Here is a 24,217-nt window from a genome sequence, read left to right on the forward strand (position 1 = left end):
TTTCTTAAATCCACTTTCTAGGTAATTAGATCAGATCTAGATTTACACTACTACATTTATTTAACGGAATAAAGCAGCAAAAAACTAGAAAAGCAAAACACAATCATACACAGTACATATGCTCTTCACTCAATTCATCATTCAAAATAACTTCAAAACTTACAAGAGCTCCCAATACATGGGAATATGGCTCTAGAAAACAAGTTACAACCAAAACAGCAAACCTGGAATATACTTGGTATTGCCCTTCTCCTTTTTTGTTAACAGCTATAAAGTTTCTCCTTTCTGCCAGGCTGAACTCTTCAAGTTTGGTGCCTACATTATGGGCCCCTATTTCTCTATTCTCTTTAATAAGGTGATTTGTATTGGGTTCCCGGTTTCCCGATCCAAGCATCTGATTTACCCAATCCATAAGACCGGTTTTGTTTTGGACCCTGGGAATTATAGGACCATTATGATCGAACACACATTTGCCAAACTGTATGCCACATCCCTCAATGTTATGTTATCTAGAGAGCTTGATAGGAAAGGTTGCAGAGCTAGAGGTCAGGTTGGTTTCCATGCTGATTATCAGACCATGGATCATATTTTCACTTTACGGGCTATTAATGAGGAGGCTAGACACAAATCGGAAAAAATTTATTGCTGCTTTGTTGACTTTCGCAAGGCTTTTGACTCTGTTCCCAGGATAGTTTTATTTCAAAGGCTTCGGGAGATTGGGATTTCTAAGATGTTACTTACTGCTATTATGAGATTATACGAAACTATGGTGGGTAGATTCAGGACTCCTGATGGTTTCTCAATTCTGATCCATAGCACCATTGGTGTTAAGTAAGTATGTCCTCTCTCCCCCACTTTGTTTGGTTTGTACATTGATGAGCTTGAAGATTTCCTTTTAAAAATTTCGCTCCCTGGAGGCGGTTGCTACTTACACTAGGTCTTGATCTCCATTCTTCTTTTCACAGACGATGTGATTCTTCTTGCTTCTTCTCCAAAGAGTTTATAGAGACTTTTAGATGGTTTGGCTTCTTTTTGTGTTCAGAGACAGATTGCAGTTAACCTAGGTAAGACTCGTGTTATGGTCTTTAATTGCCTAAAGACTTCTCATCTTGACTTCTTTTTTTCAAGGACAGGAGATTGAGATTACTTCGTCTTATATGTATCTTGAAGTGAAGTTTTTTGAGCCCCGCTTCAATATGAGGTCAGCTATTCAATCTAGAGTTAGTAAGGGTATGCGTTCTCTTGCTATGCTTGAGAAACAGTGTTTCAAACACCATTTTCAAGACACCTCGTCCAAGTTATCCCTCTTGGATTCCCTTGTTCAGCCAACTGTTCTTTATGGTTTCGTGGTTTGGGGGCCTTCTCTCCTTGGTTCTGACTGGGCCTCGATCGACTGGGTTCAGACTTTGCTTCTTCGGCGCATCATTAGATGTCACAAGTTCACTCCTCATAGTTTTATTTTTGTTGAGTTTGGTGCTCATCCTTTCAATCTTGCAGCCATATTTGATTTGATTTGGTTCCTTCATCGCCTACATGGTTTTGCAGGTTTTGTTGGTGAACGTGATAGATACTCCTATCTGGCACATTGCTCTTCTGTTGCTACTGCGAGTTCTAATACTAGCTCTCGAGCTCGTTGCTAGTATGCTTAGGCATCTTCTCTGCTAAGCTCGATTGGAATTGATATTGATCGTCTTCCTCCTTATCATTTCTCATTGAATGCTCCTGCTCATCTCCTCCCATCTTGGCAGGAGTTGAATGAGAATGTCAGACTTGACATTTACAGACAGTATATTACCACTGCCTGGACTAACTCTCATGGTGGTTTACGTCGAAGGATGACCACCTATGCGGAGCATTTTTTGGAGATTAGTGATGGGATTATTGCTTGTCCTAGTTATCTTTCTCGATGGTGGTGTCATATCTTGCGTATCTCTCTAGGGTCATTTAGAGTTGGTTCTCACCTTCTTCATGCTCAGACTAATCATCATATTGATAGAGGGGAACATATCTGTAAGTTGTGTACTCTTGATAAGATTGAGACGGAGACTCGCTTTATCTTCCGGTGCCCTATCTTTTATGAGATCAGAGGGAGATTTCATTGTTTGTTCTGTGACTATTGTTCTCTCTCAGCCTTCTTCCATTATTGTGACCAGTTATGTCTTGCTCTTTATCTTCAAGAGGCTACTTTGCTCTATGCTAGTACTTTGCAGTCTCTACTTCCTCACTGGCATAGCTCTGATCAACTTATTACTGCCATTCTCACACCCTTATCTCCATTACAGGGTGTGAAAAGGTCATCTAATTCTTCCAGTTCTACTGGCCATTCTAGATCTGTCAGGCCCTGTAGCGGTTATTTACGTCAGCGACATTCTTCCATGAGTTCACTGCGATAGTCCAAGGCTCCTATTTACTCACAGTCTTATCCTTCTGTGACTAATTTCTTTTTGCCAAGGAAAGACTCCTAATCTTCACCTTGGCCTCTCTCTCTTCTCTTGTTTTGTTTTACTTTTCTCAGCACCATTTGGTGATCTTGTTGTTGTCAGCTTCTTGGTTGTAGCTCTCAGTCCCATAGACTCTTTGTGGTCTTTTGTTGGACATTAATAATATTATCTTATCTCTGTTTTTTTCTCTCTCAATGTCCTTGTGAAAGATTATTGAATTATATTTTAACCCTTAGCTGCCTTTTATAACAGCCATTGGGAAAAGTAGTCTTACTTTAAGTCTACTTCCATAAAGGAAAGTCCAACTTGAAGTCTACTTATATAAAGTAGAATCCTACTTGAAGTATACTTCTATAAAGTAGGGTCTTACTTGAAGTCTACTTCTTAGGTGACTACTTTAATTAGTTAGGTGTATAAAGTAGAGTCCTACTTGAACTCTACTTCCAACTTATCTTTACGAGCTATAATTATCAACATAAAGTTTGGAGAGCAAAACAAAGATGAAGAAGCAACTAGCAATTGATGAAGGTAACATTTAATTTATCTAGAGTAAGGCACAGAAGCTGCCCCCTAGTCGGGATTCTTAATCCTAAAAACATCTTAAACTCTGCCATATCGTATCAAGATCATGATATAGGGGCAAGAAGACTATATATCGCCTTCATTAAGGAGAATTTCATAGCGAAATTGGAAGAGTTAAGCTCCCAAAAGTCAAGATTAGAATCTCAACTAATGGGCCTCTGACCCCTTGTCGAGATTCCTAATCTCAACTCGCAAATGAATTCCACTCAGAATTATTGGACTCAAGATCCGATTAGGAGGTTGAAAGACCACATAACACAAAGTTTGAAGGTTAAACACTGGCATTTCATGCTCAAACAATGTTGGCCTATGCATGAATAAAATGATTAATTCAAAATGATTTTATGGGCCTAAAAAAGAAATTTGCTCAGAATTATTGGACCCAAGATGTTACATCCCAAAATTTTGACATAATTTTAAACTTGTTCATAACCATTGAGTTTAATGGATTATTCTTTCATGATCATGTGAAATAGGTAGTAATTTATATATGTTGTATTAACTGTTAATGAAGATGGTCGTTAACCATTAACTGTTACTAGATGATTAGTAGTTGCTTGATTTAAAATAATGATTATTATGTTTATATGAATTTATTACAAAATTGTTATTATGGCCAAAGTGTTTTGGTGATTGCAAGAGAAGATGAAGACGGGGGGAAGCATTGCTAAACAAGATCATCAGAATGGGATGTTGCTTAGTTCAATCATCAAGATCGACATGTATGACCTTAAACTTCTTTGGAAAGGACACAATGACTTGATCACAGGATACATTTATGGAACCCTCGTGAGCTACTAAGAAAATAATCTAAACATGAAATAATCTAATTAAAATATAAAACATACCTCAAAAGGATTTTAGTTGATCTTTCATCATATTATTATTGTTATTATTATTATTATTATTATTATATATATATATACGAACATATAATATAAAAATGAAACGGCACCATTATATTAAAATAACTTAATAAAATGATGTCACCCCGTCGATATACTTACATGAACGTATGTAAATATATATATATATATATATAGATGAAATTATAATCTTTCCAACTCTTCCTTCCAACCTTTTTATTTTCCTTTCTTTTACAATTGATTTAAACACTTGGCAATATGAATTTGCATATAGTCTTTTAACTGGTGGAAGCCAAGAAGTCACGGCTAGACTTTTAAAAATGGAAGTTGTGAGGGGAATCAAACACCCATGTCTACATTTCTGAATTTCTTTCTTCTGTCGTCTTCAAAACTTCTTGCCTCTATAGCACCGAACTCTATCTCATTGCCAATATTTTTACTTCTGCCAATACCTCCCTGCAACTACCGATTTAAACCTTGATCAAATAGTGCGATTTTACCCTTAGCCGAGCAAGTATTTCTGGCTAGAAATCAGAGGTATAAGCGCTGAAGGTGACGTCTTAAGCAATGAAAGGGAGCCGATCAAATTGCAAGTTCTTCAAGCAACACTTATCAGGTCATGAATTACCTTTCAATGTTTTTAAATACATTTTCTACTGCAGCAAGCTAAGCTTAGGGATCTCTTTCTCTATGACAGTGATCATATTATTTAACTTGTTGAACATTCCCTGTGAATGATATTGAGCTTTCTTTTTACTTCATTATATACAAAACCATCTTAAAAGAAGTTGAATAGTATCTCTTAAAGAGGAGTCTCAAAACGTAATAAGAACCTTCATGAATGTTGTTGATATCAATAACAAGTTTTATGCTGTCACAAATTATGATAAAAGATATTAAGAGCAGAATGCTCATAACTTTTCCTAGGATTCACAAGCAATATAGCCATGAAGTGGTGAAGAGGCGTAAGAGGGCAGAGTGCTCATAATCTTTCAAGAACCTGGGACTCACCGGCTGTATAGCCAAGTGTGGTGAAGAGGTAGAATAAATTTGCAAGAAAGCAAATGAGAAATCAGACATGAATAACTTAAAAGAAATATACTTAATAGCTCACGCTCATCCCTATAGTGAAACCTGTTATCCAGTCGAGAGGTGGTGATCGGGTCATTGAACCCATTGGAAATCCTTGGCCCAAGTAGTTTATAGGCATGTTTGCGATCTAATGATCACTTGATGTCAGTAGCGCCAATTATGTAAGCATGTCCGTTTCATAACTGAGCGGACATTCAAAACACCATGATGCTAAGGTGGTTGGACTAAATAACATCCCAAGCCCAATCCCAAGGTAGGGAGAGCCCTTCTAATTTAATAGAATGTGAGGGGATAAGTATGGTCCGAGGTTGGGAGGTTAAGCCTATGTCAATGCTTCTCCTCTCACCAAAGCTAAGGCTTGCACAACCAACTAAAGATCCTCCAATGATACTTGTATGTTCTATTCCTTCTTCTCATGTTAAGCATTTTTCTTACTTGTATCGTTAATCAAGTTATTTCAGTTGATCATGAATACAGTTATGATTAGTTAATCGTTAATCAAGTTATTTTCAGTTGATCATGAATAAAGTTATGATTAGTTGATCGTTAATCAAGTTATTTCAGTTGATCATGAATTCAGTCATGATTAGTTAATCGTTAATCAAGTTATTTCAGTTGATTATAAATACAGTTATGATGTGTTAGTCGTTAATCTAGTTATTTTAGCTGATCATGAATTCGGTTACTTTCTGTTAAATGTTAATAGTTGATAAAGTCATGTGAAAAGGATTCAGTTGTTTATTTATGAATGTTGGGAGTATTTAGTTTAAACCATCTATGTTTTACGTTATGAAAATCCATTTGATAAACAAGACCAATTGGGAGGTTGAAAGATCACATAACACAAAGTTTGAAGGTTAAACACTTGCATTTCATGCTCAAACAAGGTTGGCCTATGCATTGATAAAATGATTAATTCAAAATGATTTTATTGGTCTCAATTGACGAAGTCGCCCCAAATCAGAGACATGCCCCTTCATTTTGGAATCGCACATACAAGAGAAGAGCAACATTCAATTCTACATCAAAAGTGGTATCAAAGTATGATCCTTCCATCCTACAAGGTCAAATATAAACAATCATTGATTAAAAGAAGATTTCAGAAATACCCATGATTTAGTCACAGAGAAAGAGGACATCATATCATTCAACATCAAAATAATACTAAGGATCAGTAAGTCTCGATTCCAAAGAAGAAGCCACGTAATTACGACAATATCTATTCTAAGATATACTAAAGAAAGAAAGCATAAGGAACATACTGAGATCATTTAAGTATGAGTTGTGTGCAAGATTTAAAAGAGGGCTTTTGCGATGAATGTTGAGATTCCTAAAGGGAATCTAGAGTCTCAAGACATTCTTGTAGAAAGCATTTTTTGAATGACGGTCATAGAGAGATTCATGGTGAATGTCAACTGTAGAGGGCATTCTTGAATGTTGGCCACAGAGAGCATTCTTATGAATGTCGGCCACATGGGGTGTTCTTGGTGAACGTCGGCCATAGACGGTGTTCTTAGTGAACATCGCCATGCTTGGTAGAGGGCGCTCTTAGTAGAAGGCATTCTTGGTGAGCGTCGCCAATCTTGGCAAAGGGCGCTCTTGATAGGCATTGACATTCTTGGCAGAGTGCACTATTGATGAGCGTCGTCATTTCTGGCAGAGAGCATTCTTAGTGAATGTCACATGCTTGGTAGAGGGCGTTCTTAGTGAGCAACCCGATTATTGGCAAAGGGCATTCTTAGTGAGTGCCACTATTGTTGGCTGAGGGCATTCTTAGTGAGCGTTGCCATTCTTGGCAGAGGACGTCCTTAGTAAGCATTGCCATTCCTGACAGAGGGTGTTTTTAGTGAGCATCGCCACTTGTGGCAGAGGTCATTCTTGTAGAATGTCACCATTATGGCAAAGGGTATTCTGGTGATTCTATATCTCAGAAGCTTACTCATAATAGACAAGCAAAACCAATCAAAGTAGAAGGAACTACTACAACAAATCAAGATAAGTCTTATCTTGTTAAGTTATTCTAAAAATTAAATATTATGACAAAGTTTATATTAATGAATGTATTATAGTTCTAACTCGACTTGAAAATTATCATTTCAGGGACAATGGATTGGATATCAAGATTATTATCATTTCAGGGACAATAGATTGGATATCAAGATTACACTAAAGTTAGAATTGCTTGAGGGCAAGCAATTTCAGGAAGGGCGGACAATCATGTCCCCATTTAAATAGATCTTAATAATAATTGAATAACAATGAAATGTTACTAATAAATAATAAAATTAGATAAGTAAATAAAACATATAATTAAATATTACTGTAATAATTAAAAATATCATAAAATGATAATATAATATTATTCTACTAAGAAGAATATAAATAATGAACAATAAATACATTGATGAAAATAATATATTATAATCTATTATCAAACATAGAGTATTAATAAACTATAAACATAAGTAAACCCATTATAATCGATTATAATAAGAATAATCATATATATATGGAAGACTCTAATAATACATTGATAATGGCAATTACATAGGTGAAGAGTCATGACCGCTTGAGAGAAGAGGTCAAACCATTTGAAAGAACATCCCCTCGATGTCTAAAGGACAAACTTGAAGCAATGACAGAATATACAAGGAAGGATAGAAGAAGACATAATCCAAACCAGCGTCTTAAACAAACATGTCAAGACCCTACCATCTCATCAAATGATGATATCTCAGGAGGATAAGATAAATATTAGTAGGGGAATGTGATTCTTTCCAGCAACAACACCAGAGGCGTGCAAGGGAATGCGTTCAAGATGTGGTTATGGATTAAGCCAAACTTAGTGTTTGGGAGAGACTTGTCAATAATGAGAGTGCCCTGTCAACAATAAGAAAAGAAGAGGCAAAAATGACTATATTTGATCAACAATAAAAAGGAGGACTAGAGAATTATAACGCATAAAATATACAACCCAACAATTATAATATCAAGATAGACCAACAAACAAAAATTAGGATACTGAACGAATGATCTTGTATTATGATGGTTCAATGATTCCTTCAAGTTTTGAAAAATAATGATTACAGGAGGAGTACTGGATCAGAAGGTTTGAATAATAACATCAACAACACCCTTTTAGAAATCAACCGTGGTCTAAGCGATATTAACACTTGGAGAATAATGTAAATGGAATGGTAGTTGGGAAAAACAATAGTCAAAGGCATATTTGGTGAACGCACACCATGGACAACATCCATTAAAGTTATCCTACGCCAATTTAATAAGTACCTACGAAGTATAGTATAACACCAGAGCAAAGTCAATGTATACATATTATTATTTTTATTTTGTAAACTTCTTGTATATCTTTAAATTCCTTGTTTATAGTTTAGTTCCATTTTATTGAGAAAAATATGATACAATATTCCATCATATTTTTCTTGCATTTTGCAACCTAATTATAGAATATTTACTAGTAATATGAGATCCAAGATACAAATTGATAACAATTAATAAATTCTTGCATTCACTTATATACATTTATCGAGTTTTGAGTAAACGAAAACTATGTCATTTTAACATATTATTAAAATGATCATCCATCTGATTCATAGACAACACATAATAGAGGTATAAGGAATGAAGTAACTCAAACTCTAAGTCAGCGATTAGGATAGAAGAACAGAGGGTTGGGTATGTTGTCTAGTAACAATCGATGACAGTAACTTATTGCAATTCTGATTTAAAGGGGATTAATAGGGAGAAGAACATGGCAGAAACCACATGGTCAGCACCAATAGCAATTAATGTTGAGAGACATAAAATCAGCATCCAAATTAGCCCAATCCATTTAATAGAAAATAAGAAGGAATACATTCAGCAATATCATCATAAAGACCATCACCTAAGAATAGGGCGTCCAATTTTAATATCAGTATATACGATGAACATACAGTCTGAAGAAATTGAAAGTAAAGATGTAGTATAAGGAGTAAGTCATTAAATATAAATTGTAAAAAATTATGGATGCAATCAATACATCTAAAAGAACAGTCATGACAAGTGATTATATATAGGATTCTTACTGCCACAAATCGAAGTATATGCAGCAGCGTTTAAAGGAATAAAAGATCTATAATCTACTTCAAACTATAATATCTACCAGTAATAAATTAGAGGATGTCGATAGATAGAGAGAAGGTCAAAATGGATCAATAAAACGTATAAAAACATTATTAGCAAAACTAGTGAACAATAAGGTAAGAGCCTACAGGCAAGATCCGACAACATGATGGTAAATTGTGAGCCTCTCATCAAGGAGGTCTTGGGTTCGAATTACTCGAGCTTACCACAAAATAATAATAATTAATCTCAACAAATAATATAAATAAAATAATTAAAAATCTAGGCTTTGGTCCATTAACTATCGAAAAAAGGCAAGAGCCTACAATACAACAGTAAATTGTGAGCCTCTCATTTGGAAGGTCTTGCATTCGAGTCTACTCAAGCTTAACACATGATAATAATAAATAATCTAGGCTTCGGCTGTTACATCCCAAATTTTGCCAATTCAAATTATCACATAGTCATTATGTAATTCATGTGAATGTCAGTTGGCTAATAAAAAAATTGAATATTAGGATCATGTGAAGTGTAAATATGGTTGTTTGTTTTAAATTATGTAGGGATGACATGTTAGTTGTCCGTTACATTTTTTTTGTTAACAGGGAGTGAATATTATTATTTTTTAAAAGTTAGTTGTCTATTTGAAAAGGTGGTTAGATGTTATGATGATTATAAAAATGATTGTTGGTTATAGTTATCTTGATTAAATTGAGTATGTTATTATCGTGGAAATTCTTCTTGTTTGCAGAACATGACGAAGGGGGGAAGTATTGCTAAACGGGAGCTAGGGATTGGAGCACCAAAAGTCCACTAACAGAACATCAGGTATGGATTTTAACCATTCTGGTTAAGGATTTAATGACTGGGAAAGCAAGAGTATAACTCGGACAATCATGACCTAACCATTCAGTTCATAACACTTTCAAGAAAAACATTAAACATTTAAATAATATAAATTGTTACCTTTCCTATTTGAGATCGTTGTGTAGTCTCCTAATTATATCTCCATATATTGACACCATGTTATCTTGACATCTATACTTGAACTTACATGTATATATGTGTATGTATGTGTGTGCGTAAATCAATATAATGATACAAAAGAAATATGTGATTAAATTTATGCACATATATGTATATATGTACGTACAGATAGAGGTGGTATAAATAACATGTTGCCAATATATTTTAAAATTGTGTGGATGGAGAAACTTTATAATTATCCTTAATATTTGCTCATTATTTTGAGCGATTGCCCATCTTTTACAGGGATTTTATTTTTAAATATTTCCGTCAATGAAGTTACTTTTTCGAATCGATTGGACAAGTAATTCTTTTTTAACCAATATTTGGCTTTGCATCCACCACCTTGGCCTTTTCACGTAACCGAGCGTGCATTTGCGGGATTGTTTCATTTATGTACTCACCAAGATTATGCGAGCATTCATTATTCAAGCTTCCTTTATTGTCTGCGATTTTCATATATATCCCACAGCAATAAGCCAAGGTCTGCAGTAAAAAAAGAAATCATTGGGAGAAGCTCCATTTTTATTCAAAAGCCTAGCATATAGTCTCAGACCCGTCAAACTTCTTTGCCATCATTTTACAGTGTTAGCATTCCACCTGCCAGACAAGGATGGTGATCTCAAGTGCGCACTAGGCAGCACAGCTCTAATAGTAGGTTATGCATTCATCGTTCCTTGTTATGTTGCAATACATAAGGATTGTTTGTTGATAATATTGTTATGGAAATCTTAAGTTGTCATCGTGATCACTGCAAGTAATCTGTATTTATATTCCAATGACAGATTTTGTGTATGATATGTTTTATATGCAAGCACCGAAAATACTTATTGTGCATATTATTCATCCTGGCTTATACAAAGGTGTTAGCAGTATGCCACTGAGATAAGATCAGCATGTGATGCCATGAAATTGCATTGAATATACAATACTCAAATTGATACCAGAATTGAATATCATTTGAGATCTCCTAAGAAGCACCCATAAGACCGGAATGGTCAAGCCAAAAGGGTGGGATGAGAGGACATCCCTGCAAGAACAAAAGAGAATCAGTAATGAAAGTTATCTATATATAAAACTACATTAAGAAAACTGAGTCAGCTCAGTTTGTCCAATATATAACTCTTGTTGTCAAGTCGAGCAGTGGGTGATCAGGCATAATTAGTAGCCCACTGAAATCCTTGGCCAAGGCAGGTTGTGGCATGCTTGTCACTACGATTACTAGAGGGTAGAGTGTTAGTTGACAGAGGGAAGGTTGATGGAGGATATCCACAGCCTTCTCTGCTGCCTAGTCGATGCTGAGATGCTCGGGTGGAAGGACCTTGGTGCCCCAAGCCTAAACCCGGGGTAAGAAGGGCCTTTCTCGAAAGAGATTATGTGGGGATAAGTAAATGTCTGTGGTTGGGAGGTTAAGCCCATAGCAATGCTTCTCCTCTCCACCAGATGTCAAGGCTTGCTCAACACAATAACAAACATCTGCTACATGTATAGTACTTGATTATTTTGCACATTTCCTTTACCATTGTCTCAAATATATATATCAGGTTATTTAAATTTGATTTTTCATTATGTTATTTCTGAAAGTTCTTAATAGATGTGGAAAGTTAATAGGAATGGAAGTTATAATTGCAGTTCGTGTGAATTAGATTAAGTTATAATTGTAATTCTTGTGAGCTAGATTAGTTCATTACTAGTTTCCTTCATGATGAATTGTAACATCTGAATAAGCTTGTTAAAGTTCTCTTTCATGTGAAGTTATTGTCATCCTGTTATGAATATGCTTTACTTTAAAATATAATTCTTCAATGGCTACCGCAAAATAGCATGTTACATCAATACATTACCTGTCAAAAAAAAACTAGTGAACAATAATCCAGGGATTTAATAAGAATAAGAATATAAAAAGAGGCAAGACTTGACCAACAATGGAGGGGAAAATTAGTGACTTCTAGGAGATAGTGCATTATCATGACGAACTCATACTCTATGATACCTTGTGAGATGAAAAGAAAATGGATGTGAAAACTTAAATTAGATTATTAAATTAATTTAAAAAGGATTAATTGCGCAATAGGTGTCTATAGTATGGGAGCACATATTTCAAATATATGCAAGTCAAAGAAATCTTCATGTTAAAACTGCATAACTCTAGAGATTTCAATCAAGTATATATCCAAGTCATGCATAACTTTAAGAGCATTACTCAGAAGCATACAAATCAGAGTCTACATGATAAATTTAGGAAAGTTGTGATCATTCAATAACTTATTGTTCGATTGCTAAACATATTGCAATTTAATGGATATATTTCTTGGCTCCTAAACGGGGACATTACAATGGTATCAGAGTATGATCTTGCCATCTTGCAGGGTAAAATATAAACAATCATCAAATAAAAGAAGATTTAAGAAATGCCCGTCATTTAGTCACAAAGAGAGAGGGCATCATCATTCAACATTGAAATAACACTAAGGATCCGTAAGTCTCAATTCTAGAGAAGCCACATAATTGTGGCATTATCTATTCAGAGAAATACTAAAGAATGAAAGTGCAAGGAACATACTGAGATCATTTGAAGTATGAGTTATGTGCAAGATTTAAAAGAGGGCATTTGTGATGAATGTTGAGATTCCTAAAGGGAAGGGAATCCAAAGACTCAAGATATTTTTGTAGAGGGCATTTTTGAATGCTGGTCATAGAGGGCATTCATGTTGAATGTCGACCATAGAGGTCATTCTTGAATGTCAGCCGCAAAGGGCATTCTTATGAATGTCAACCATAGAGGGCATTCTTGAATGTCGGCCACAAAGGGCATTCTTGAATGTCGGCCACAGACGGCATTCTTGGTGAATGTCGACCATAGAGGGTGTTCTGGGTGAACATTGCCATGCTTGATAGAGGTTGCTTTTATTGAGCGTTGTCATTCTTTGCAAAAGGCGCTCTTGGTGAGCATCGTCATTCTTGGCAGAGGGTGTTCTTGATGAGCATTATCATTTTTGGCAGAGGTTGTTCTTAATGAATGTCACCATGCTTGGCAGAGGGTGTTCTTAGTGAGTGCCACCATTATTGGCAGAAGGCATTCTTAGTGAGTGTCACTATTATTGGCAAAGGGCGTTCTTGGTGAGCGTCACCATTCCTAGCAAAGGGTATTCTTAGTGAGTGTCGCCACTTGTGGCAGAGGTCATTCTTGTAGAATGTCGCCATTATTGGAAAAGGGTAGATATCTTAGAAGCTTATTCATAATAGTCAAGCAACACCTATCAAAGCAAAAGGAAGTGCTACAACAAATTGGGATAAGTGTTACCTTTTTAAGTTGTTCATAAATTGAATATTATGATAAGTTTATATTCATGAATGTATTACAGTTCTAATTCGAGTTGGTAATTATCATTTCAAGGACAATGGATTGGATATCTAGATTACACTAACAGTTACAATTGCTTAAGGGCAAGCACTTTCGGGAAGGGCAGACTGTCATGTCCCAATTTAAATAGATCTTAATAATAATTGTTGAATCACCATAAAATGTTATTAATAAATAATAATATTAGATAGGTAAATAATACATATAATTAAATATTAATCTAATTACTAGAAATATATAAAATGATAATATAATATTACTCTACTAAGAAGAATTAAAATATTGAACAATAAATAAATTGATTAAAATAATATATTATCAAACATCGAGTATTAATAAACAATAAACATAAGTAAACCCATTACAATCAATTATAATAAGAATAATCAAATATATATGGAAGGGTCCATAATACATTGGTAATGGCAATTAAATAGGTGAAAAGTCACTACTGCTTGAGAGAAGAGGTCAAACCATTTGAAAGAACATCCCCTTGATGTATAAAGGACAAATTTGAAGCAATGATAAAATATACAAGGAAGGACGGAGGAAGACGTAATCCAAACCAATGTCTTAAACAAATATGTCAACACCATATTATCTTATCAAAGTATGATGTCGACCTAGGAGGATAAGATGAATATTAGCAAGGGAATGTGATTCTTTCCAACGACAACACCGAAGGCATGCAAGGGAATGTGTTAAGGACGTAGTTATGGATTAAGGAAAACTTAGCATTTGGGAGAGACTCGTCAATCACGAGGGTGCCTCATCAATAGTAAGGAAAGAAGAGGCAAAAATGACTAGATTCAATCAACAATAAAGAGGATTGGAGAATTATAACACATAAAATATACAACCCAACAATCATAATATCAAGATAGACCAACAAACCAAAACTAGGATACTGAGAAAATGATCTTATATTATGATGGTTCAATGATTTCTTCAAGTTTCAAAAAATAATGATTAGAGGAAGAGTACTGAATCGGAAGGTATTAATAATAACATCAACAATGACCATTGAGAAATCGACCCTGGTCTAAATGATATTAACACTTGGAGAATATTGTGGAAGAAATGGTAGTTGGGAAAACAACAATTAGCGGCATATTTGGTGAATGCATACCAAGGACAACATCCAGTAAAAGTTATCCTATGCCAATTTAACAAGTAACTGCATAGTAACACACCAAAGAAAAGTCAATGTTTATTGGAACAATCATCCCTTTGATTCATAGAGAACACATAATAGAGGTATAAGGAATGAAGCAACTCAAATTCCAAGTCAGCAATTAGGAGAGAATATCAGTAGGTGGGATATGTAGTCTAGTAACAATCAATGCTAGTAACTTATTGCAATTCTAATTTAAAGGAGATTAATAGAGAGAAGAATTCGACAAAAACCACATGGTCAACACCCATAGCAATTAACATTGAGAGACATAAAATCAGCATCCAAATTAAACCAATCCGTTTAATAGAAGATAAGAAGGAATGCATGCAGCAATACCATCATAAAGACCATCACCTAAGAATAATGCGTCCAATATTGATATTAGTAGATACGATGAATGCACAGTCAGAAGAAATTGAAAGTAAAGATGTATTATAAGGAGTAACTCATTAAATATAGATTGTAGAAAACTATGGACGTAATCAATATATCTAAAAGAACAGTCATGACAAGTGATTATATATAGGATTCTGTTATGCCCTGCATACACATCCCTTACTTTTGGGAGCAAAAAATTGGCTCCCCTCTTTTTCATTTTTTGTCTTGCCTCTCTGGAGGCAAGTCTTTTGTGTTTTTGTCTTCAGCCTTCGGGTCATGGGTTCCCGCATCCCTTGTCTAGGGATGTCGTTCTCTTGTTTAGTAGTAAGGAATGAAAGTCTTCAAACCCATGCCAAAAATATCCCTAAGGATCGTTAAAAGGTAGTCAGCTTTCGAACTCCATGGAGCCCCTTCCCCCATGTCCTTCATGGCAGGGAGTTTCGGTGGTCTTTGTGGGTGACACGTGAGAAGTTCTCTTAAAGGAGGGTAAGTACAATTACAACACTTTAATTGACATAATTATTGTGCCATTAAGACAATAAAAGCACTTAATTGTTACATTATTTTGCCATATTACTTGTGCTCATCAAGTGAGTGCTTTCAGCAACCACCTCATTCATGTGCAGTCATCTTCTTGCAGCTCTACATTTGGTGGCATTGGTTCTTATTGTGCAGTGATGAATGTGTTCAATCATCGAGGCGCCGCTGCATTCAGAGTTTCAAGTTGGTAATCCCCACCTCTACTTTTTGCAGTCTTTGGCTTTTATTTTCCTTCTTGTTGTTTGGGTGATTGCCCTTGTCTTTCTGTTTGTTTTGTTGCGGGTTTCTCTCATCTATCGTTGGATTTGTGTTTGCTTTCTTTGGGTATTTGTCCCTTTGCCAAGGCAAAGCTTTTTGCTCCATCCTCATTTTGCAGGGTTAGAGAAACTTCATCCTGCAAAATGCCTCCTGTGTCATGATGTTGGGTCACCCTGGTGACTGGAACTCATGACACGGTTGGCATTTTGTAGGGATAGGTTTCTTTCGTTTGTTTTCTTTTCTGTTGGGTGGTGTGAGTTTGTCCTTCCTAGTTTTTGGGCTCTGGCTCTACTAGAAGGGTTAACTCGCACCCTATGTTGATGACATCTTAGGCTTTTTCCTGAGCCTTCATCTTGGGTATCCGATTCTGCCCCCTGGTTTTGAGTAGCATGGGATCCCGCAAGTCAAATTTGCCTTGTCAATTTGACCATGAAGTTGCATACATGCCTTCATGGGTGTCTTTGTCTCAATGTCGGCTTTGCGTTGAGTTTTGGACAAGTTGTCTCACTTGTCCTTTGTGTATGGCCTCAGCCAAGCTGGGTGGTAATAGCCCATCGGCAACACCTTCACAGTTTTTGGTGACTGTAAGTAGTGACATTCCACTTCTAACTACTTGCCAAGAACATCGCTCTACCCCTGGTTGAGCGTCTTGCGTCAGCTCGGCGAATATGTTGTATATTTTGTATTTAGATGCATGTCACAAGTACATGGCATTAGATGGTCCTATGTGTCACACAAGTTTAGTGTTGAATGGTTATATTTTCGTGACAATAGAACAACTCAGCATTAATCATCAACCTAACCGGAACTTTGGTACAAGCAATGTCTGGGTTTCCGACAAGAATGAAGTTCAAAGTATTCCAGCTATAAAGTTAGCTCTTGAGCTTAATATTGATCTAATATTGCAAGTTTTCATGCTTCGGGGACCTCATCTTTCCTTTTTGACAAAGGTAGTTTGTATGCTTGCAAGGTATGATCTTTCCAAAGACCATCTCATTTCTTTATCAATGCAAGTCTTAATTGATTTTTCAGACGTCGGGTTTCTAGATTCCCCCGTGTGACCATTCATCTTGTGATTAGGTTGGGAGGGTCCAGAAACCCAGACCAGGAAGAATATCTTAGCACTTGGTAAGGTTATCAAGTAACTTTAGTACTAATATATGTCTGGCATGTGCAAGTGATCATGCCATTTTTTGACGAATCTACGAGCGCCTTAGACATTAAGCCCTCCAGGAGAAAGACCGGAACAAAGGAAGGGTTCGGAGGGATGTCGATGGTCCTCAAATATCTAGATAGGAGGAAGGCCTGGTGCGCTGCCAAAATTAAGGTACCCCTTTGGGAAATGTTTGATGTGAACATTGGGAGATCGATAGCATCACATGCAATAGGGAAGGCCCTCAAATAGAAGGACAGTGGTCCAATGGGTTTACTTCAGTGATGTTCTAAGTGCCTAAAGTTTGAAAATACAATCACAACCACATGAGAAGAGATGTCCAAAAAAATCTAAGCAATAAGGTAGTTAGTTCAGGAGAAGGTGAATAACCATTAGCTTGGGAAGTCTTAACATGAAACATTTTCCAAAATCAATCATGGTAGAGAGATGCATATTCTCTCTATTATTGATACAAAACTATGGCACACAATCGGAACTAGAATATGCATCTCTCTACTTTTGGGAAGTCTTGTTGGGGATCTCGAAATACCTTTTTCTTGTACCCAGGGAGATCTACTCTTCTACGTTTTGTGCCTGCCGCATAGCTACACATACCATCAACACTTGAGAAACTACATTATAAGCATGGATTTTTAGTCAGGAACATCCAAGGTTCAATCAAGATAGATGTTTAGCAGAAGATTGTGCCACCTCTGAAATCATCATAGCGATTCTACAAAGTAAAAACTTCAGACAATGGGTTTCTTCTTTCCCATGGTCCAATCTGGCAAGTTCATGTTTCGTGGAAACCAATATCGAGAACTACAGACTTGGAATCATACTGTCGATTCATCTATTCTTTCATGATGGAAAGTGTCAGATCTACTAAACCATACATGTGGGCAATCAACAGTAATAGAAAGACCATTTTTGCCTACAAATTTCTCTACGCCCACAATGCATTTAAGATTGTCAAGGAGGATGGAAGGCTCTTATCATCCAGCAAGTGCCCAAGGAGATAGCTGACAGAACCTGACAGAAGAAGCGTGTGAAGATCACCTTCGGGATCTGATTTCTCTCGAAAATTCCATGCCTCTTTTTGTCCCTTTCACAATTGTAAAATAAGTGCATTATATTCTACGGAAGCTCCTGCATATAAATGATTGTAAATATCTATAATAAAGGTGGTAGATGGATAAGTTAGGGTTAGGGTTATTTTCCGTCCCTAAAGATGTAAATCTTTGTCTATAAGTAGGAAGAAGACCAACTTTTTTGAGGTCAGTGAAATGATGATTTTATCGTCCATGTTCTGTTGTCAAAACACTGTAACACATTTTTAACGAATTAATGAAAGTATACATCATTCCTAGAGCTATTTGTGTTCTACCTAGTGATTGTTGGTCTTTTAAGCTATTTTTTGAGTGGAGGAATCTTGGAATGCTTACTATGAGATTCTTTTACCTTTGAAATTGGTGAGATATTTCTGCTTTGTTATTATTACCTTCCTTGGATCGGGTAAAATTGAATGATTTTGTTTACTTTGGTACCACTTTCATTTGCAGCACTTATTTATGTGAAATCGATTGATTGAGCATATATTTAAGTAGTCCTTCTACCAAGCATGTGTTTTTGATAATAATGATAACAAAGGTAGACTATAGATGGATTAAATCTCTAAACCTTAGGCTCTTTGTTTTTTTTTTTTTAGTTCCTTGCTTTGTGTTTTCCTAGTTCCTTCTGAGATACTCACCTAACAATGTTCAGTGACCCAATGCTTAACCAAACACAAGTGGAAGCAAATAACCAACACGCCACCTCATTATAAATAGCAGTCACCTCCTCATCCAACTTTGCCTGTCCGTGCACGACCGTGACCTAGTTTACAAGAACTTGGGAGTGGGAAATTCATCTTCTCCGCTCTTTTGAAGCAATATTGGCCGAACACTCAGTGTCCAATGATACTTGTTACTCTGTTGGTCAGATGCGAAACAAAGTCCTATCGACAAATTGCTTCTGCCAACAATTGAAGTATATACCACAAAGTCAAAAGGAATACAAGAAGATCTATAATCTACTTCAAACAATAAAATCTATCTGTAATAAATTAGAGGATGTCGATGAATTGAGAGAAGGTCAAGATGGATAAATAAAACATATAAAACATTATTAGCGAAACTAGTGAACAATAATCCAAGGATCAAATAAGAATAAGAATATACATAGAAACAAGACTTGACCAACGATGGAGGAGAAAATTAGTGACTTTGAAGTGATAGTGAATTACCTTGACAAACTCATACTCTATGATAAATTGTGAGATGAAAAGAAAAGGGATGTGAAACATTTAATTATACTATTACTTTAATTTGGAAAGGATTAATTGTGCAATACACATCTATAGTATGGGAGCACATATTTCAAATATATGCAAGTCAAAGAAATCTTCATGTTTGAATTCCATTAACTCTAGAGACTCAATCAGGTATATATCCAAGTTATGCATAACTTTAAGAACATTACTTGAGCAACAGTCAAATTTGATAAGAATCAACACCATTTCCTTGAGCCTACAAATCAAAGTCTACATGATAAATTCAAGAAAGTTGTGATCATTCAATAACTTATTTTTCGATTGCTAAACATATTGCAATTTAATGGATATATTTCTTTGCTCCTAAACGGGGACATTACATTATGCTCATGATGGGCTCAATGAAATTCAAAACATATTCCCCACAATCCCACCACTCGTCATCAAGGGTCCCAGCTCTTGCTTTATGGGCTCTTTTAATGTTTGACTACCTCCATATTCTCCATAGGATGTTGATTTCAATAGCAATCAAGGCCTCTCACACATTCACAAGTATGACTATAGGAGATGCAAAGTGTTTTTCAACAACCTAACATAGCATAAAAAATACACATTTTGTATAAACTATTAAAAAAAATAGAAAAAACTTACTGTTACCTTCAACAACTCTACAATGGAGAAGGCCTTGAGAATATGGCTTGTTGAATGTGCTGGTTGGTCACAAACATTTGAATCCTCTCGGCAGTCCATGTAAACTTGTTTCACCAAATCAATTTGTATGCCAATTTGTTGCAAGATTACATTGAGTGGATTGCACAGAATCCAGAAAATGTAAATATATGTAGCCTCCACTATAGACCCAACTGCCCTAAAAAAATTAGCATTGTTCTTTGTGACTTGGACGACATTTTTAGGCCCCACCATGTTAATTGATTTTATGACAGTATTGGAATGAAACTAACAACTTTTACTCGCCCCTCACAATCCACTACATTCAAAAACATCACTCCTTTAGGGAACACTGCTATAACATTGATTGATTGGTCTAGCTTTACAACTTTTCCATCCATCTGAAATTATTAACAGACATGTTTCCAACCACGTATTTTTTATCACTATCAATCATGTCTCTATTGAAGCTTTCTACTTCACCAATAAGGTGGTTCCAACTATTTCACGCCCGATACTAATATAAAGGGTATTCAACATCTCCCACCAATATGGTCATAATACAAGAAGCAGTGCTCTAACCTGCAACCTCGCTAATTTCACCCTTTAAATGCTCTGTCCAATAGGTCTCTTTTTCATGTAACCCAAACATTCTTTGGTTATGAAAGTGGTATCAATGGCATGAAAGGATGTGATTCAGCTAGTAGTGTCGAGCCACTAGGACATTCCTTTAAGCTTTTCTTGGCAAGAGGATGATCAGCCTTTGATTTGTTTCTTTTCATGTCAGCTTCCTCTTGTTTTAACATAATCCATTATTAGATATTGTGGCAGCCCTTTGCCATTTGGCCCCCAGCAAAGTTTTATTTTGTGTCCACGGATAGCGCATTTAACTGACCTTTCACTCGATAGTATGAACTCGTATAGTCTATGTGGCATTGGTTACACAATCAAACATTTGCTTAATCTTTGTATAACATCAAAGTGGTAAAGCTGAATCAATTTTAAAAGGGCCCTCTTCATTTTGGCCCCAAAATATTGAACTGATCTTCCACTTGCAACCATCACATATGAATAATGAACCTACACTAAAAAAATTGTTAAAGATTTTAAACAAAAAAGGTATTATAACCCCTTATTATGCTTTAAAAAAATATTCAAAAAAAAAAATTAAAATTTTGAAAAACTCAAAAATATCTTGAATAAATGAGAGTTTATACTCACTATTGACGACTAAATCTTCCTTCTCCAAAATTACAAAGCCTTTGGTGTGTGTCTTACTCCTCTATGGCCATCTACTTCAAAAAAATGCAATGACCCTCAAAAGCAACTTGGAGAAAAAAAAGTGAAAATGCAAAGTTTTGTGTTGAAGAAATGACGTCAAATGATAAAAACGGAAGGTAGGACGACATTAGGGTTGGTGAGGCTTTTTTAATTACTAAATTGTTTTTATTCAATGTGGGACCTTTTTTGGCATACCTACAGCACCTGAAATGCCTGTCTTTGCCCAAGTTTGAGCGAGGTTTCCCCCAGATCACACCCAAACCCAAATGCACAATTCAGGCAATGTAGCATATAAAGGGTCATGACTATTGAAGAAATAAGAGCATATAAAATTGATAAAAAGAGAAGGGATCGTGAACTTGAAAAGACGTGGTATGTTTTTCCTCGTGAAATATTAAACAAACCAAGGACAAAACCCTTCAAAGACCAAAGATTAAAGGAGGAAACCCCTTAAATTATCTTGCCAAATTAGTGGCAAAAATCCCTATCTATAGGTAAAAATTCAGAAAACATTTTCAAACATTCATACGGAGGAGGAAGCTGAAAATTGGAAGAAAGAGTACATCAGAGAATACAGGTTTAATAAATTCAATTCTTATTGAAGTTTTAAATCTGAAGATTATATTGGTAAATTGCAAGCGTCTCATCAGGGAGGTCTTTGGTTCGAATCTACTCGAAATTAAAACATAACAATAATTAATCTTAACAATAAAAAAAATGAATAATAAATAATTTAGGCTTCGGCTGATTACCTATCAAAAAATAAATAATTATACGTTAAAAGTTATTAATATTTATAATTTATTATGCAAGTATTATTGTGAACAGTATCTTTATCTAAGATGAAAATAAGGAGTTTTTAAAAAGGGATATTAAGTGGATGGACAGATAGATGGGCGAACAGAATCTAGATAGATAGACAAACAAACACAACAAAAAGAAAACAAGTTGTTCAATCTACAGGCACTTAATAGACAAATACATCCCAACATAAGAATCATAAATCTAAGATAGATCTATTTCATTCATAGTTTTCCAAACTTATATGCAAATGAAACACAAGTATCTCTAAGGATGCTAATCACAATTCAACATATTATTTATTTTGCTACCATGTGAACAACTCAAAAATCCCAACGTGCATCAAGCCTTGAGTATGTCTACATACATTTGTTATAAGTAAGAAGAACATGGAAAATTATAATATTTCCGGAATTCATTAAATAAACATGCACAAACTCACCACTACAGCCACCAATATGCTTCCCACCTAATAAAAAGTTTTTTTTTTTAATTAGTATTTGAAAATAGGAGGAATAAGCAGATATGCTAGAATTACAAAACAATTATTGCTTGGAAAAGAAAATTAAGGTTGTCTAAAGTAACTAATAAGATACTATATATGTTAAAGATGATAAAATAATAATATATAATATGACTAAAATTAGATGTGTAAAACCAGTCAAAAAGGGTCAAATACGTGATGAAAACGATATAAATGTTTAATGTAGAGATGAATAAAATTTATTATGTGGAAACGAAACTATTGGAATTGAAATGTATTGACTATATAAAGAGAGATTTATGTTTAAGAAACATAGTTTGCATACATATAGGGGAACATTTGTGCGGTTGAGAAAATGAAAAGTACGAAAGTTAAAAAAATGGAGATATTAAATTTCTAATACACCCATATGAAAGTTAAAAAAAATTGAGATATTAAATTTACTAATTTGAAGTTGACTGCAATATTTGTAGCCATAAAAAGTAATGTCATCAAATGAGCAATAAAAATAACCTAGGCATCACTCATGTATTTAATAGACTCGGCATTCATTCTCATATTTAATTTGTCTTTTAGGACATTAAAGACTGTTGTATCAAATAAGAAACTTTCAACAACTTAACAACTAGAAACTTCCAAATTTCAAGGGTTCCTTACTGATACAAATTACTACAAAATGTAACTTAAGTTATGACAAAAGGGGAAGTGGACTGTATACCTATATACAATTTTTCTTTTGTACTCATTTCAGAACCATCAACGTGAAGAAGTGAACTTGTATGAAATAGATTCTTATTGAAGTGTTAAGTTACTGTCTTGAAACCTTAGTCTTTTAGAGGTAATTGGAACAAATAACTCTTGTCAATTTTATAATTCTAACGTACTTAGTCTTTTCTTGTGTACTTGTTTCAGAACCATGATGGTGAAGAACTCTTATGAGGTCATAAGAACAAAAAACTCTTTAAGCTAGACTTTATATTTCTAAAGTACTAAAGTCTTTTCCTTGTGAACATGTACAGTCCAAATTTCAGAACAAACATGAACTTGCATGAAATAGATTATTCAAGTAGTAAGTTGCAGTCCTAAAACCTAAGGTTTATGAGGTAAGAAAAACAAAAACCTATTTAGCTTGAATATTATTTCTCTAAAGAACCTAGTCTTTTCTTAAGCACCTATTTTCAGGTCATTTAACAATTTCTTGAATATCATAATTCTGAATCCATCTGCATTGTATATTGAATAATTTTTACATAATTGTAATGTCAATTGGAATTTACATTTAAATACTACTGAAGCTATGGCATGTGTCAACTCTACTTAAACCATAGATTATTCATTTTGACAATGTTGATTACTATCTTCATGATTCCCTCACCATCACGTGTCCTATGTTTCTCAAAAATCAGAAAGCATTTGTATTGTAAACACCATAAGTCTATCTCCAGTTCATTCTTCAACTATATTAACTGACAGTCTGTGCAATAGTACGGAAGCATCTACCCAGCCGACAGAGTGGGCATTTATTTATTATTTAATATTAAATTAAAATTGTAAATTGGACTGTTTTATAAATTTCAAATGATTAAAAAATTCTAATATACAGCAATTCTGTCGGCTGCATAGCCATTTCGCAATAGTACCACTATGAACTTATCTCACTCACATTTTT

General features: G+C 35.0%; 1 protein-coding gene across 4 annotated transcripts in view; it reads right to left on the reverse strand.

Annotated features, from left to right (window-relative positions):
• Positions 1-24,217, reverse strand: part of LOC149555556 (glutaredoxin-like) — a 68,428-nt gene that overhangs the window by 39,987 nt on the left and 4,224 nt on the right. For all 4 annotated transcript variants that reach the window (XM_089829660.1, XM_089829663.1, XM_089829661.1 and 1 more), the window contains exon 4: positions 22,507-22,533. In XM_089829660.1, the coding sequence (XP_089685786.1) occupies positions 22,507-22,533 (27 nt within the window). The remainder of the gene's footprint in view (positions 1-22,506; positions 22,534-24,217) is intronic.

The sequence above is a fragment of the Cupressus sempervirens genome, chromosome 5, assembly GCF_028749045.1.
Source record: "Cupressus sempervirens isolate cs-2001-9-10 chromosome 5, ASM2874904v1, whole genome shotgun sequence".
In the NCBI taxonomy this organism is placed as follows: Eukaryota; Viridiplantae; Streptophyta; class Pinopsida; order Cupressales; family Cupressaceae; genus Cupressus; species Cupressus sempervirens.